The sequence below is a fragment of the Gymnoscopelus microlampas genome (genome assembly GCF_963454915.1).
Source record: "Gymnoscopelus microlampas genome assembly, chromosome: 19".
Taxonomy (NCBI): Eukaryota; Metazoa; Chordata; class Actinopteri; order Myctophiformes; family Myctophidae; genus Gymnoscopelus; species Gymnoscopelus microlampas.
The window spans coordinates 28,275,041-28,291,873 of NC_139956.1; the positions used below are offsets into that span (position 1 = coordinate 28,275,041).

Consider the following 16,833-nt stretch of genomic DNA (forward strand, 5'->3'; position numbering starts at 1 on the left):
AGTTTTCAAATGTATAAAATCTTTTGAAAATAGCTGCTCTACAAGCTCACAAGTAGATCTGCTATTTTCAAATGACCGAAATGTGTATAGAGCTGAAGTGGTTACTCCTGTTTTGTAATAATAATCAATATCTACAAGTAAATAGTAGCTAAAGTTTTCAAATAATTGTAGTAGAGTAAAAGTACAATATTTGCCTCTGAGATGTAGTGGAGTAGAAGTAAAAGTACTGACAACTGGAAATACTCCAGTAAAGTAAAACATACCTCAGAATTCTACTAAAGTACAGTACTTGAGTAAATGTACTTAATTACTTTACACCATTGGTCATAACAAGAACGAGCCGAATGGTTCGAGGCTCCTATACAACGTACTGAGGGCCATGTATGATATATTAAATATCAAAACAACAAACTCCTGTCAAACACTTATACCAACATTAATACAGTGTTATTAGTCAACATCTCTGGCGGATAGAAGCCACTTAAAATGCCTACGATAAAGACCATTTGAGAGATCATAGGCCTCACGGTGAAATGTGGATTAGAGAGACAGGAGGATTATGATCTATAGGTTTAAAGACCAGTGGAGTAGGATTGTCTATAGGCTATAGGAGGGGGCAGAAAGAATATATTTATATATATAATAATGTGACGTGAAGGACATTGTAATGATGACAATCTAACGGGACACATCATCACACACTAGGCCGGGTGTGAAAAGCCATTATTGTGTTATTGTGACAACCAGAGATGTCTGTTATACAGTCTGTAGTTTATCATCATGTTATGACAGATGGCTTCTCTTCTAATGTCGAAAAGTCGTTTCGTTTTAACGGGTGTCTGTTCTTCCTCTTACCTCCATGCTCACCCCGAATTATGATATTTTTTTATCCCACTTTTTAGTGAACTTCTGGACCCAGAAATGATTTCCTCTCAAACAGTCATCCATGCAAATGATCCATAGAGTTATAATGTATCTAGAGAACGGACTGCCCCGTCCCCACCAATTCATTTCGACGAAAGTTGCTCACAAGCGCAGGAAGCATCCGGAAGTACCTCGACTTCCTGGATTGGCTCCATTTTGGAGCCAATAGAGCAGGCGCACCAGTGCTTCAGACGGTAAACGCATGCGTAGTAGCGTATGAAATGTGGAATTCCTGCAATTTCAGATATGACCACCAGGCGACGGCCACTTCACTGTTCTAACGAGGAGTTGGGGGCTCGCACTAAACATGGAGGCACCGGCTTACTGCTTCCGGATTGTACGTACAAGTGGAAGTGACGTTATCACGTCAAGCAGCGCACCGACGACGTTTTTAGTCTACTGTAGTAACAGTGGTGGAAAAAGTACTCACATTTTGTACAATACTGCAGTGTAGAAACACTCTGATACAAGTAAAATTCCGGTAATAAAAAAAAATACCTGAGTAAAAGTACAAAAGTGTTGGTATCAAAATGTACTTAAAGTATCAAAAGTATAAGTATATACTTATACTATAGTATAGTAAGTATATATAAAAAAAATAATAATAATGGAGCTGGGAACTTCTTCTTTGGTCCACCCATTCCTGGGACATGAGCCTTGTTCAGTGAAGGTTCAGTGACTGACACTAAGTACATTTACTCAAGTACTGTACTTAAGTACAATTTTGAGGTACACTTGAGGTATATTTTGATGCCAATACTTTTGTACTTTTACTTAAGTAAATTCTGAATACCAGACTTTTACTTGTAAGGGAGTATTTCTACATTGTAGTATTGATACTTTTACTCAAGTAAAACAATGGAGTACTTCTTCCACCACTGTCTATCACTATAGGGTAGATGTTTGTATCATGAGGACATATGATAAAAGATAAATAATGTTGCTATGCACTGTATGCATAGCAACTTATGACAAGCTGGTCAGAATGCATTATAAGCTCAGTGGAACTGCACATTATAACTACCATAATTTAGTCAGTTATAAAGTGTCTTTGTTATAAGTTGCTATCCATAATTATAAACATTTATAAGAAGTGTTATGAAGCCCTATAAGTGCATTATAAATGCAATTATAATGCATTATAGTCACAACCTTAACTTAAGTGTTACCTGGTAGTTATGTGCCGTTCTACCGTAATATACAGTTTTACCATAATGTATAATAAATAACAATACATTTAATCATATTTCAAGTAAACAACAGCCTAAACATGGAACTACTTTTCACACTAAACACTAAACACAGTGATATGAAAAAAGACCAAGAAGTCTTGAATGTTTTCTTTCAAAGTTGGTTTATTTACTTCCATATTTCTCAAGCAAAGTTTTTTTTTTTCATTATTATTAATTTTATATTAATGTAATTAAAAAAAGATAAAACTTGGAATTCTTCTTTCTTTATATACAAGCAAAAAGAAAATCATAAGAAATAAAAAAAAACAAAATAATAGAACTTTAAACAATCCCTGCACAATACACTGAATAAGAGGATCTAAGCATCTGAATGGAATTAAAACAACTTCCAGTTTGTAGCTCCCTCCGATAAGCAATGAACTCACAAGCACGTTGGGAGCTAATACACACACGCATACTCACACTCACACACACACACACACACACACACACACACACACACACACACACACACACACACACACACACACACACACACACACACACACACCAGGAAGAGTGGGCACTAAAGAAGAATGGGCACCTCGATGTAAAATTGGAAAATGTTCCCAAAATATTAAAAAACTAAATATTTGGAAAACGGTCTTAAGTAAAGTAAAATATACATGATTAGAACATGCTTGGACGTTCGACCATTAAGGTCTAATATTTCTACAATTGCTACAAATTGCTTCAAAACCTGTATATCCTTTCATTTTGGGCATAAACAAGAAGTTGAAGGATACATTTCAGTCTGATAGCGATGTACCGTGCATGTTCACACATCATGTACTTTATAATTACTTAAGAACATTTTTCAAGTATTTTATTTTTTAACATTTTGGAAAAAATAGCCAATTTTACATAGAGGTGCCCACTCTTCCTTAGTGCCCACTCATCTTGTATCCACACACACACACACACACACACACACACACACACACACACACACACACACACACACACACACACACACACAGCAGGAGAATGCCAAAAGGTTGTAGCTGAGGTGTATACAGTGATTCGGGATATGCATGGAACAAGTAGCGTGGCGTGGTATAAAACAACTTAATGATGAGTGCACCGGAGCTGAATGCACCCACATATCAATTACACGTTGTGCAAACAAACACACACACACACACACACACACACACACATTTAATGTCTCTCTCAAATACAGCGAAAATACAAAAAAACAAACAAACAAAAAAAACGTTTTGACGACATGCAGTGCAGTGGTCCCCTCAACGACGGTTCATTGTGCCAACACTCCATTTGACTATTGCTAAAACACTGTTATCCTGTTTTTTTTTTAAATACTTCATTTTCCACTTTCCGAGGCTTTCATTTTTACCCACACACTATTACTATTACATGGTTCTACCTCGTTTTCTCTCTCTCACCCACACACACTACACTGCTACCGCCTATGTACGGACACAAACGAAACATATGAACCTAGAAAAAAATGCAGGCCAGTTTATCGTCACTGTCGGGCAGAAACCTCTTATCTCCATATTTTAACTTTTTGTGTTTTTCGTAAATGAACGCCCTAGATGATACTACAGCGTCACACAAAAATGTTTCGATCTGCCATTTTTTATATTTTTGGATTTGAATCCTGAAAAGTAACAGTTTTGGACATATGAGGTTTCCACCCAACAGAGACGTTATGAAGCAGATCAGAGAGAATCTTGGCTTCAATCCTCGCTAAAAGTGAATTCATTATTCTTAATTCTCTGCCTTCGGACTGATCTCGTCTGACGGCCTGAATCCACTGGGCCGGGCTGCAGACACATGGCAGTCCCCAGGCAGACAGGAGTCATCACAAAGACCAGAAAGCGTCTGGAAAGTCTGAAAGTAGTAGTTTAGTGTGCGTGTATGTGTCTTATAAATTACATTCTAACTGAACTGTGCACGTAAGGTGAGGCCTTCCAAACTTGACCCGGCCAGGGCAAGTACCAACACAGCCGCGAGACAGATTTATACTTAGTTGCGAGCCGGCGTCATGCGTGAAAATATCAGATCTAAAGCTCAATCGAATATCAGTTCGAAGCTCACGACGCGTCGTGTCTGTGAAGCATTGAGCTTGTAGATCTGCAATTCTTTGGTGCACGACAACTTCGCGCAACTAAATATAACACAGGCCATATGAGACCAGGACGCTGCTCTTCATCCACCTGGGCCACAAAGAGACTGACCCAAAAAAAGTTCCAATCCCAGACATTGGTCCCCCTAACAGGCCAGGTGGGGTCATCAAAAACGTTTTTGTTTTTTTATGGGGTACTGGTCAAATAGTTCAAAACTCTTTTTAAAAGTGCTTTGTTTGGCACTTCGGTTACTGAGAAATGTTCACTGGAAGCTTGTTAGCATGTTGTAGCAATGCTAATGGCATGAATGGTATCGGCTAGCCAATTGTTGAGCCCCTATTATTGGCATCCTTATTAAGACCAACTCCATGCACCTTCGAAGTTCGAACTCGGCCTTCATTGTGATCTGAACTACACACCAGTGAAGATTCGCGACTGCATCTAGCAAGGTTGTGATGCTATTGCGGTGACAAAAGTTGTCCATAGACATATACCAGCCAGGTACCCCAGATACCAGGTGATATAATGTATACACAGGATATCAGACATATACCAGGTGATACCAGATGCCACACATACCAGATAAAAACAATAACAGCCACGCTGTCGCGGCCGGTAAAAACATATTCCCTCAGTTGGTGTTTTGATATGGTAATGGAGTGTTGTTGTCTAACATATAAATGTCAGTATATATAAAGGGACCTCTCGGTACAAAGTCCGGGAGGGGGTTATGTGTTAAGTGCTGAAGAGAGCGTCCTGGTCCGTTGGCTGCCAAACCAGTCTCTTCAGTAGACAGCCGGGCATGGATCAGGTACTCGATCCCACAGGTGTTCTGATTGGGTTGAGATCTTAGTGACTGTGAAGGCCATAGCATATGATTCACATCATTTTGCATTACACATCGAATCATTCTGTGACCCCCCCGTGCTGCCACACATGCACTCGCCCACTTGGAGACTATATGGTGAAGGATGTGTGATCTGAAAATATCACTTTTTTTCCCACATCATGTATGTAGAACAGCGCCTATGGCTTTTTGCACCACTGAAATCTTTAATGTCAGGCTCCCTGCCATCCCTGCCCTAGTCTCGTGAGCCAGACTGTCAGACTGACCACAATTTTCAAACGCTTCCGTCAAGCAGCCTGGAGCACGGAAGCTCTGAAAATGATCCCGCTTCTGTTTCGTCTTTACAGTCGTGCAAATTTGTCCTAATATAAATCTGAATCATCGAAGCCTATAAGGCTTGCTGCTTATCAGAAATGGAAATTTAAAAATAAAATGTAAAGATATTTTTAAAATACATTTTCGTGAACGGAAATGACGAACAGATGGCAGCCTCCTTTCTCAGCTTTCGGGAGGTGTAGTTCCAGACTATATAGCATTTGGAGATTGTGGAATAGTTGTCTGGCTACGCGAGACTATCCCTGCCCCAATAGTGAACCCTCTTTCATAGTCTCTTTAGGTATTTTTTTTCTTGCCATCTTGATCCAAAATCGAGGTCAACTGAGCCTGCTCAGCATTTTTATGCATGCCACAGACAAAGATAGGATATTAATTGTTAAATTGTATCATGCAGTACACCTGGATGCTATATCTGCATTTGTTATGTTTCTCCATTAAGTTATTCAGGTTTTTACATTCATGTGGCACCCGTCTGTATGTCTGGAACGATGATCTCAATTAAAAGATTAGACTTTCAGATTATTAAAAAACCATAACAGTCTAAGAGATACTGTATAGCAGTCTGTGATCAGGGTTAAGGTTCAAATTAACATTAGCTTCATAAACTGTATGTTTCCTTTGATGTAGTCAATGACGTGAAATAAAAGTAGGTTAATATTACGTGTGTTATCCAGCACACATTCAACTAAGCTACCGCACTCTGTGCCACCAAAAGTCTCTCAGACCTCACCATTGTTCACGCCCGTACTGTGTACAGATCACGCACTCTGTTCAAAACACCACAATCTGATCAGACTAAATCGTACACTTTTGAGGGAACCTTTTCATCTTTAATCGGGGTGTCTCCTGACTGTGAATGACCGACTGAACCCCCTTTCTGTGACTGGATTTCCACTGTATAGTAATAGAAGACAACAAAATCCTCAGTGTTAGTTTATGGACCTATGGCTCCATTTTTGGAAAGAACAAGATTGTGGATACACTCATCCATAGAAACAGTCCGCACTCACATGGTGAATCTTCTTTGAAGTTTTTTAATTTACCGCAGCAGCAGTCATGACAAACCTTGTCCGTTTGTCATGACGGCTGTTGCGGTAAATATTTTTCACCTTGTGAGTACTGTTTCTGTAGAGTGAGTGAGAGTCTGCACCCGTCTGTCCTTGTCTTAATCTATTGACAGTAGAGCACACTCAGCTCTGGTCTTCTGTCCCATAGTATTTGGATACACTCGTCCGAAATTCGTTTTCTCAGGTGGGTGGCTGGCATCTCCCTTAAGGAGAAGCAGCTCTCTCACCCGGGAGAGACTCAGAGCAGAGCCGCTGTGCCTTTATGTGGAAAATGAGCCAGTTGAGGTGGTTTTTGGGCACTACGGATGCCTCCAGGGAGCTTGCCCAGAGAGGTCATCCTGGCACGCCCAGCCGGGAAGAGACCACGGGGCAGACCAAGGACCAGATGGGGGATTATATATCCCCATGCTGGCCTGTGGGAACACCGTGGGATCCCCTGCTTAGAGTTAGCTAATGTGGCTCAGGAAAGGGAAGTATGGTATTCTCTGCCGGAGCTGTTACTTCCACGACTCAGGATAAGCAGTAAGAAGATGGATGGATGGAGTTAAACTAAAAATGAGGATTTTGATGTGTACCAAAAAACAAACGAAAACAAACAAACAAACAAACACTATTCTACAACGCTGAGAATTCACACCTGCTTTCCGAACTATATTCTCTACAAAACGGAACCCTGAGCCGCATCAGTGGAACAACTCGCCCGCCTCATTCTATTGCACACACACACAGCACGCGCCGGTCCCTCATCCAACGGTTGCTGTATCGACCCATATGAAAGTCCCTTGAGGGATGACTTTTTCCACACATACACGTACAGAAGTACACACACACGCAAACACCCCACACTGGGGCCAGGCCATATATCGATATTATATTGATTCTGTGATACATATGAGACTAAGGTATCATCTGGAATTTTACATGTCGTAATACGGTATGGCAAAAATTGCTATTTTTGAAAATTGACATTATCATCAGAATATCGACATTGAGGTATTTGGTCAAGAATGTTGTGATATTGATTTTGTCCATATTGCCCAGCCCTACCCCACACGTACACGTACAAGAGTTGAGCACTCTTTACTCATTCAAGGAATTGTGTTGGCATTATTTAGTTGTAGCTTGTCATAAAGTGGAATGGGAACCAATGCTATGGCATACAGTGGTACAGTGGTGTAAAGACGGTAGGAGGGGAGGGGCTAGCCGAGCTGCAGCCAATGACTTATTAGTATTATGTGCCGTTTTTGTGGAGAGGCCACGCCCCCTTCCCCCAACTGCTCCACACTCCCCTCTGCTCCCTTTCATTTGATTGGCTGTTCTTTTGCTTTGTCCAATCAGGAGTAGATGGTGATGACTTCACTCCCTCCTCCTCTGACCAATAGGACGCGCTCCAGTCCTTCAGTCAGAACTTCCAGGAATTCCATATCTGAACAACAGTCAAGGACTGACACTCTCGGAAAAGATGATCTTTATGCACCGTTAACTTAAAGGGATAGTTCACCGCCAAAATGACTTTTTTTCCTATCGATTACTCACCCCATGGAGCCTTGAATTCATGGAGATTTTAGGGGAAAAATTAGTAATTTTTGGGGTGAACTATCTCTTTAATGCAGGTTTATGGTCCACAGTTCAGTAATATCTATCTAATTTTATTTGAACACAGTGTGTTTAATTGTAGCTCCTCTACCTCCAAGTCAAACTCCTTAAAGCAGAAGTTCCCAAACTTTCCTATGCTAAGGAATCTCAAATAGCCATAGCTTCTGGCTATTTATTTTTTATGGCTGTTTTTGCCATAGCTTGGATATAACACATAATTACAAGAAGCTAAATGGCTTAAAACAGAACCCAGAAAATAGCCGATCTACACATTGCATCGTGACACATTGTAGATAGACTATATTCACTATTTATTTTAAATGTTTGAAAGATTTTGAGAATAATGACATGCCCAAAATAGGGACACCAGTTTGAAACTGGTTAAACTGGCACAATAATCTCATGAATTGAATTTGAATCCACACACACGCACGCACGCACACACATATATATATATATATATATATATATATATATATATTTTCCTTTCCAATTAGACCACTTAGAAAACCTGCACTGTATATGATGAAATATATTGTGATAGTGATTAATCTAATGAATCACCAACTCAAGGATACAGTTCTCGTCTCCTTCCTGGTTCCTGGGCGGGCCGGGCATGTTGAGCAGGACCAGCCGAGCATCATGGGATTTATTAACGATGACCTCGTTCAGCCGGACGGCCGTGTGCATCCGCCTGACATTGGAGTGATCCCTGAGGCGAGAAGAACAGTTTAACGAGCCGTCTCAATGAACAAGCGTGCTAATAGGTCGTGAAACGAGGGGAACATGAAGTGTGGATGAAGCAGCTGCCTTGTCGGTATGATTAGCATATCTGTTTGACTGTGCATATCGTTGCTGTTGGGGTGGAAACCTTGTATGTCCAAAACCGTTCCCTTTTTATTATTATTTTTTAGATAATAGCCGATCTACAAACTCACAACATTTGCTTGACATTTGCTTAGATATACAAGGTTTCTGCCCGACAACGACGATAGGCTGTAAATATTTTGTGCTTGCTCTGTAAATGTGAAGGCCTGTAAAATAGAGGGCTTTGTGTGTATGTGCGTGCGTGCATGTGTTTGTTTTTTTGTGTCCATGCGTGCGTGTGTTTGTTTGTTTGTTTGTGTGCGTGTGTGCTTGTCGATATTGAGACCATCCCCGCAGCCATTCTGTCTGTGTGCACTTGCATACAGTACATGCACGCTCATATTTACGTGCATGTATACAGTGGTGTCCTTCAGGGGGATCCATGGGGTCCGCAGCAAAATTTGAAACAATTTAAAGTTCAAACCGATTTTAAAAAAATATATAAATTGTATTTAATCATATGTAATTGGAATAAATGAAATTTATATGAGCACATATTTGGGATATTTAAAAATAAACGCGTGGATAAATCTTTGCCAAATACAATACATACCACTTTGGGTACATGTATATGAACACAGTACCAGTGGTGGAAAGTAACTAAGTACATTTACTTAAGTACTGTACTTTCCAATTTCCAATACTTTTACTCCACTACATCTCAGAGGCAAATATTGTACTTTTATTCCACTACAATTATTTGAATTTTTTTGTTACTAGTTACTTTGAAGATTTAGATCATTATTACAAAACATACATTAACAACTTCAGCCCTATATACATTTCGGCCATTTGAAAATAGCCGATCTACAAGCTTGTAGACCTGCTATTTAAAAAAAATAATTATTATACATTTTAAAACCTGAAATGGGATATTCTGCATAATGAGTACTTTTACTTTTGGTACTTTAAGTATATTTTGATACCTATACTTTTGTACTTTTACTCAAGTACATTTTGAATTCCGGACTTTTACTTGTAACACAGTATTTCTATATTGCAACATTGATACAGTACACAGTACACATGCAGACACAGACACACTTTACGGCCTGGTTGGGGCGGTGGTACTCACGGCCTGATGCTCAGCATGTCCCTGAAGCCCTCCGGTGTGGAGCAGCCGGAGTGCTGCGCCGCGCGGTACTGCAGGGTCTTGTCCCGGGTCCACGTCATCTGGACCCGCCGGTGGTGTTCCGTGGAGGTGCCGCCTCCTCCGCCCCCACCACCACCTCCTCCCCCTCCTCCCCCACCCCCACCACCTCCTCCCCCTCCTCCTCCTCCTCCTCCTCCTCCTCTTTCTCCTATACTGGACTGTTTGGCCGTGTCCCCGGCGTCCGTGTCGTCGTCGTCATCGGAGCCGATGCTCGTCAGACGCAGCATGGAGTTGCGGTCCTTCACCAGCTGGGCCTGATGAGGGAGGGAAACACCAAGATGGCAGACGGATGCACGCACGCACGGACACACAGGAAGGTGGAGGGAATGGTAGGTGAGATCGATAGATATTCACACAAATGGGACAGAAAGAGAGACAGAGAGACAGACAGACAGACAGACACACACACACACACACACACACACACACACACACACACACACACACACACACACACACACACACTTTTAGAGGTGAATGACAATACGCTCTCTCTCTCTCTCTCTCTCTCTCTCTCTCTCTCTCTCTCTCTCTCTCTCTGTCTCTTATTTAGATAGCATGTTGTTTGGACAGATGCTCGTTTTGATGTTTACCTGGTATCCTAGTTTCTTTGAAGCACTACATTGTTTGCCCACAACACAACGTTGCACAATGTGCACAATGTTGCACTACACTCTTTGCCCACTTACTTATGCAACTATTTACCTTGTTTGTTGACTATTACTCTTACTTGCTGGCTTACTCTGGCCTCACACTTGCAAGTCGTTCTGGATAAGAGCATATGCCTTCCTCCCCCACACACATGTATGTGTGTTGTTGTCTCTGCTGTTGTATCCTACTGACCCACCTGCCAGTGAGGAGCCCCCACCGGGAGGACATGGCACTTCTGTCATAATACTCCCGCCCAACTGCTTACAGGTGCTGCCCCCAGCACATAGGATTACGTGCACTGACAGATACCAGTAAGACTACCTAATCGGGAGATAAGCGACCGTAGGTCACATGTATACAGAAGAGGGCTGTAACGGCGATTGGTTCCTAGTTGTGTGGGCAATGGATGGTTTTGTTTGGTGGTCTAAATGTGGTGTGTGTGTGTGTGGTGTGGGAGAGAGAGTGTGTTTATAGGGGAAAGGAGGGATTGTTTGTGGGGGGCAAGCCCCCGAGTTACGGCATTTTATGTGAGCTGCAGTGGCAGGGGGTCCTCCACTGGGGGCGCCACCACTTTTGCATCCGTTCTGGAGCACCAGGAGTGGGTGGTCCCCGGGAATGCCCCGTGAGCAGCCCCGTTGGGGTGGTCATTTGGTAATTTGTCCACATGTGCTCATTTTTTACACTTGGGGGTCCCCGAGGCAGCTGGGGGTCCCTGGAGCTCCGGGGGTCCTTGGAGGGTGTAGTTTGGCAGGTAAGGAGTGTGTGTGCAAAATGTGGCATGGATCGGGGCAATGGGTGCGGAGATATGAGCAGGGCAAAAGTGTGACGTGTGTGACGGAGTGACGGAGTGACGGACGGACACCTGGAGCAGCTTTCTGTAGTAAGTGCGACCTACGGTCGCAATCACCCTCCCCTTCCCCAAACACAGAATAATTGTGTTCGTACAGACGCTCGACAAAGCCGGATGCACCCGTGGTGTAATTGTAAATTCTAACAATGCTTTTTTCAGTTGAAAATATGTCATTTTAGTTGAGCGAAGTCACGCCACACTTTTTCGCCAAAGCACAAGTCAGGCTATACCTACACCATACATATACAGAAAACAACTCACTGTCATGGTGTACAAAACGCTCTATTTAACACTACACAACTACTAACAAGGACAACAACATCACGGCAGGGTTTTTACTGCATTATACGAGCAGAAGTGACACAAACACATTTGAGGGACAATATAAATGGTTTGTTTTATCGGACCAGAGTCACAGATGGGTGGGGCTTAGACTATGGTTGTATCCTGCAGATGTAGCAAACCCCTACCCGTCTGTTACATGGGGAGGTTAAAACAAACCCTAAGACATTTTTTGCAAATACTATTTGACCAACATTTGACTCCTAAACTCTTAAATGTACTCTTAAAGGTCCAGGGTGAGCAACAAAAAAAAAAACGAATCCCAGAAAATATATAATACCACATCAGTATCTATCTGTGACAGGACGGGTGCTATTCCTAAGGTGGTCTACTCAACACTGCTGCTTTTGACATTGATTCAGTGGACTTACGTCATCGAAACTCCAGCGATCTCGGAGTTGCTAAGGGAACCAAAGGTAGAGGTGGATAAGGTGCACTTGACTAGTTAGTGAGGTAATGAATGGTCATAGACATTAAATAAGTAGAAGCCACTTTGGCCATAGTGTCGTACGTCAATGTCGGCACCATATTGGTAGGAGCAAATTGGCTTAACTCCCCTGCAAGAAATGTGCCTGAGTTGTATATAGGTACCTGAGACCAAAGCTTTTTTACTGTTTTATAGCGATTACTCTCTCTAAGTAAGATGAAGTGTTTTGGTATGAAAACGCTAAGTATCATTTAACCAAGTTATATCATAACTACATGTGTGATATTTGTAACAAACCAAACCGCTTGAAAATCGGTTGAGAATTCAGCAAGTTAGGACGGTTTAAAATTGTGGAGAGACCTCCTGCTTCAGTAGACATACAGTACATGTATTAGGAGGCGCAGCTTGAATGGACCATTATGGCGGCCATGTTGACGCATCGCTCCAGTGGACAGCAGCAGCGGACAATGTGGTATCGACAATGAATGGTTATTGTAGAGGCTACATTCCTGGGTTCTTTCCCCCGGCTCCTTCAGGCTTAGTGTTGAAGTGTCCTTGAGCAAGACCACTGAACCCCTAACTGCTTCGGGTGAGCAGGTTGGCGCCTTGCATGGTTTCCTCTGTTGTCGGTGTGTGAATGCAATGTAAAGTGCTTTGGAGAAAGGTGCTATTATATAAATGCACCATTATCATCATGTCACTCTCACACCTTTTCTCAATCTCGCACTCTCTCTCTCGCGCACACGCACACGCACACGCGCACACACACACACACACACACACACACACACACACACGTAGCCTGACAAGCTCACCTCTTTCTCTCTGTCTGACTTGGAGAGTCTCATCTGGCGCAGCATCTGAGACCTCTGCTCCATCATCAGGGTTCTCTCATAGGTGTACGCACTGATGTCACTGTCATGCTGCCAGGAGAGGAGAATAGAAATAATGTAAACACTCTTCTCTTTTTTTGTTTGTTGCTTCTTACCCCTTTTTCTCCCCAATTTAGTCGTGATGACAATTAATTTGATTGCAGACATACAAGCTTGTGATGAGCTCGTAGATCTGCTATTTTTGAATAGCCCAAAGTATAAAATAATGGTTATAGCAAAAGAAATCTAAAATGACACAGTATGCGTTCCCGGATTGAATGAGATAAATAAAAACAAACAGCCTACCATCTCAACCACCTCCACATCGGCCTCGATCCGCAGGTGATAGAGGAAGGTGGCCAGGTCTTTCTTCATCTGGATGGAGTTGTCCTCCAGCTGGGCCACGGTGAAGATACGCATGCTACACTTACGCCACACCTGAGGAACACAGGGGCGGTAAAGATAATACAGGTTGATAAATAAATAGCCCAAGCACACATTTATATCAGTTTTTAAATCTTAATAATACCATAATAAATACACCAATACATCGATTTTAATATTCTAATAGCCAATCTTCAATCTCACAAGGGATCACATTAGATCTTCTATTTTCACCAAATATTTGCTGAATGTTCGCCTATTATGACATGCCCAGAATACCTGTCCGAGAGTTCATGTGGTTAACCCATTTAGACCTGAGGCTGATTTTAAAAACGCCTTACAAATCCTAAGTTTTCTGGAAAAACTTGACATTTTTATTCCAAAAATGTATATGTTGGCTATTCAAAAATAGCAGATATACAAGCTTGTACATATGCTATTTTTTAACACATTAAAAAAAATCTCAACAATGTTTTAATTCTTTTTTTTTTTTTACTTAAATCTTCTCTTCAGGGGGTGCCTGGTAGGGGGTCTGCGGCCAAATATATACTGTATCAATTTGGGGGTCTTTGACTAAACATGGATGCTTTCCTGGATTGAAGGGTATAAGAATATCTAGGCTTTCCAGGTCTAAATGGGTTAAGCTGTAATGTAAATTATTATGTGTGGATGTGATTGAAGCCACACAAATCACAATATGGTAGATGATAACAAACAGAAATCCTTGCCAGGACGCAGTCGGGACAAGTTTTCCACTTGTAAAATGTCAACTGAGCCGACGGCTGTCAGTGCACATATATATCACTGTCACTGGCAAACACTGCATGTCCACTTGCATCTTGTCTGTGTAAAACCCAGGAAATGCCTAGTCATGAAAGTTGCATTGTAGTTCATAATTTATGCATATCATTTTTTTTTTCATCAAATCACTTAGTTGGCCCAACATTGTGCTTGTAAAGTAGTTTTGTTCTTATATCTAGGGTTTAAATGCATTGCACACACCATTATTCTATGCAATTTACAATTTAGGCATTTAGCAGACACCCTTATCCAGAGCGATTTAACAGTAAGAAAGGTAAACACGTACATCGGATGCAAAGAGACAGTGCAGTGCCTCAGTAAACTAGGATCTGAGGTAAACCATGAACCTATCATCAGTCTAAACAATGAACTATCAGAATAATTGAAACTATAGGATACCAGCAGGTAAACGAATGAACCTAGCATCTGTCTAAATAACCTACACGCACACCCATCCACCTACCTGGCAGAATTGAGTACAATGGACCACAATGGAAACCAGCACCCCGGGACTTTTTGTGATATCATTTTAGAAAAGCTTTTTATTTTTATTTTACTGTACTGCCGTGCAGCTATCAAACATGTTATTGTTAACCCATTAAGACCTGAGGTACAATTCTACAAATGTCTTCTAAATCCTAACAGTTTTCTGAAACACTTATGTTGCTATAAGATCAATGGTGCTCAAACTTATTCATGTCAAGGACCCCCATGTATTTGGCTGCGGACCCACATCTGAAAATATTTTGTTCCAGGGACCCCCAGAAGCAAAGATTCGAGTTAAAAATGTTTGCTTTAAAAAATATTCAAAGATTTGCAAAAAAAAATGAATATTTTTCAAAAATACCAGATCTACAAGCTCATAGCACGGCACTCGGTGCCGCACAATGAGCTTGTATATCTGCTACTTTTAAATAGCAAAAGTATAAAATAATGGTTTAAGTGGTTACACAGATGCGTTCCCGGTTTTAATGGGTTAATTAAGTATTCAATCAATCAATCAATCCAAAAACCTATACAGTACACACAACCAGGGATATTTGAATGTGCATCCCATCCATACCTTGTGTTGTTTGAGCAGGAAGGGCAGCAGCATGAGCATGCCTCCATCATGGACGATCCACCACACGTCTATGTAGCCCTCGGTGCAGGGCTCACTGTTGCCCGGGAACAGAGAGATGTTCTTGGGCACCAGCAGAGCCAGGTGGGCGGCCGTGGTCACCCGCACTGTGTCTGGAAGACAGACAGGGGGTGCTGTTACAGCAAATGCTGCTCTACTGTTCCTCCTCTATTTCCATAGACATAAATAATATGATGTATCATTGGCAGGGGAAACTGGCCATAACTCCATTGCGAGAAATATGCCTGTGTTCTACATAAGTACCCTAATCATTATTGTTGCTATCTACATAAGATAAGATGTGTCAGTATGAAAACCAATTAAACCGTATATGGTTCAGAAAAGCAAGGCTTGCTTTCCTCCAATGTGGCAGCCCTGTTGATGCGTTGCTCTAACTAAAAGCAGCGTCCAATACAGTATCTACATGTATATTATCTAGAATGCTCTAATTCTCTCTCTCTCTCTCCCCTTTATCTGTCCAACTCCCTCTCTCTCACACCCCTATTCTCCCCCTATACTGTAACAGCTCTTTCTCTCCCTCCCCCATCATTTCCCTCAACCTGACCCTATCATCACTCTGTCCCTCTCTCTCTCTCTCTCTCTCTCTCTCTCTCTCTCTCTCCCTCCTCCTCCTCCTCCTCCTCCTCTATACTCACTGATAAAGGTCTTCCAGGACTGGGGGTCCTCGCTCTGCCTCCAGGCGTGAGGCCAGCCCATCACCACAGTGTTGGGCTTCATCCCCCCCAGGCCGCTGGACTGGATCATGTGGCTGATGCCGTCGCGGGGCTTCTGGGCCACGATGCACTGGCAGAAGCCCTTCACTCGCTCCTTGTCCATGAGCAGCTTCATGGTCTGGGGGGAGGGATGAGCATTACTTTAGCACGGTGGTTCTCGACAGTGGTCCTTGAGGGGGTTCCAGGTGGTCCCCAGCTAAATGATGGAGAGTTGGTAACCAAATGGACCCTTATAGATCTTTAACTCTTGAGAGTGTAAAATGAAACCTCTCAAGTCATTTTACGCTCTCAAGAGTTAAATCATTGTTAAACATCTGCATTACTTAATTATAGAATTGTCATTTTGATTAACGTTTGCCTGTTATCTCTCCTATTGATACCGACATCAATACAGCACGGAATTGTGAACAAAATCGTATCCAACGATAACAAAATATTCTAAGTCTTGGGTCTGAGAGGCTAAACCTCATCAAATGGTGGACAGTGGCTCAAACGGCGAATAAATAATGGACCTTGATATGAAAAGGGTTGAAAACC

General features: G+C 42.0%; 1 protein-coding gene across 3 annotated transcripts in view; it reads right to left on the reverse strand.

Annotated features, from left to right (window-relative positions):
• Nucleotides 1-2,259: 2,259 nt before the first annotated feature.
• slc12a6 (solute carrier family 12 member 6) overlaps nucleotides 2,260-16,833 on the reverse strand; it is a 58,650-nt gene continuing 44,076 nt past the window's right edge. For all 3 annotated transcript variants that reach the window (XM_084042615.1, XM_084042614.1, XM_084042616.1), the window contains 7 exons: nucleotides 16,219-16,414; nucleotides 15,506-15,675; nucleotides 13,564-13,695; nucleotides 13,201-13,308; nucleotides 10,038-10,369; nucleotides 8,674-8,807; nucleotides 2,260-7,925 (listed from right to left, as the gene is read on the reverse strand). In XM_084042615.1, the coding sequence (XP_083898741.1) occupies nucleotides 7,834-7,925; nucleotides 8,674-8,807; nucleotides 10,038-10,369; nucleotides 13,201-13,308; nucleotides 13,564-13,695; nucleotides 15,506-15,675; nucleotides 16,219-16,414 (1,164 nt within the window). In that variant the 3' untranslated portion in view covers nucleotides 2,260-7,833. The remainder of the gene's footprint in view (nucleotides 7,926-8,673; nucleotides 8,808-10,037; nucleotides 10,370-13,200; nucleotides 13,309-13,563; nucleotides 13,696-15,505; nucleotides 15,676-16,218; nucleotides 16,415-16,833) is intronic.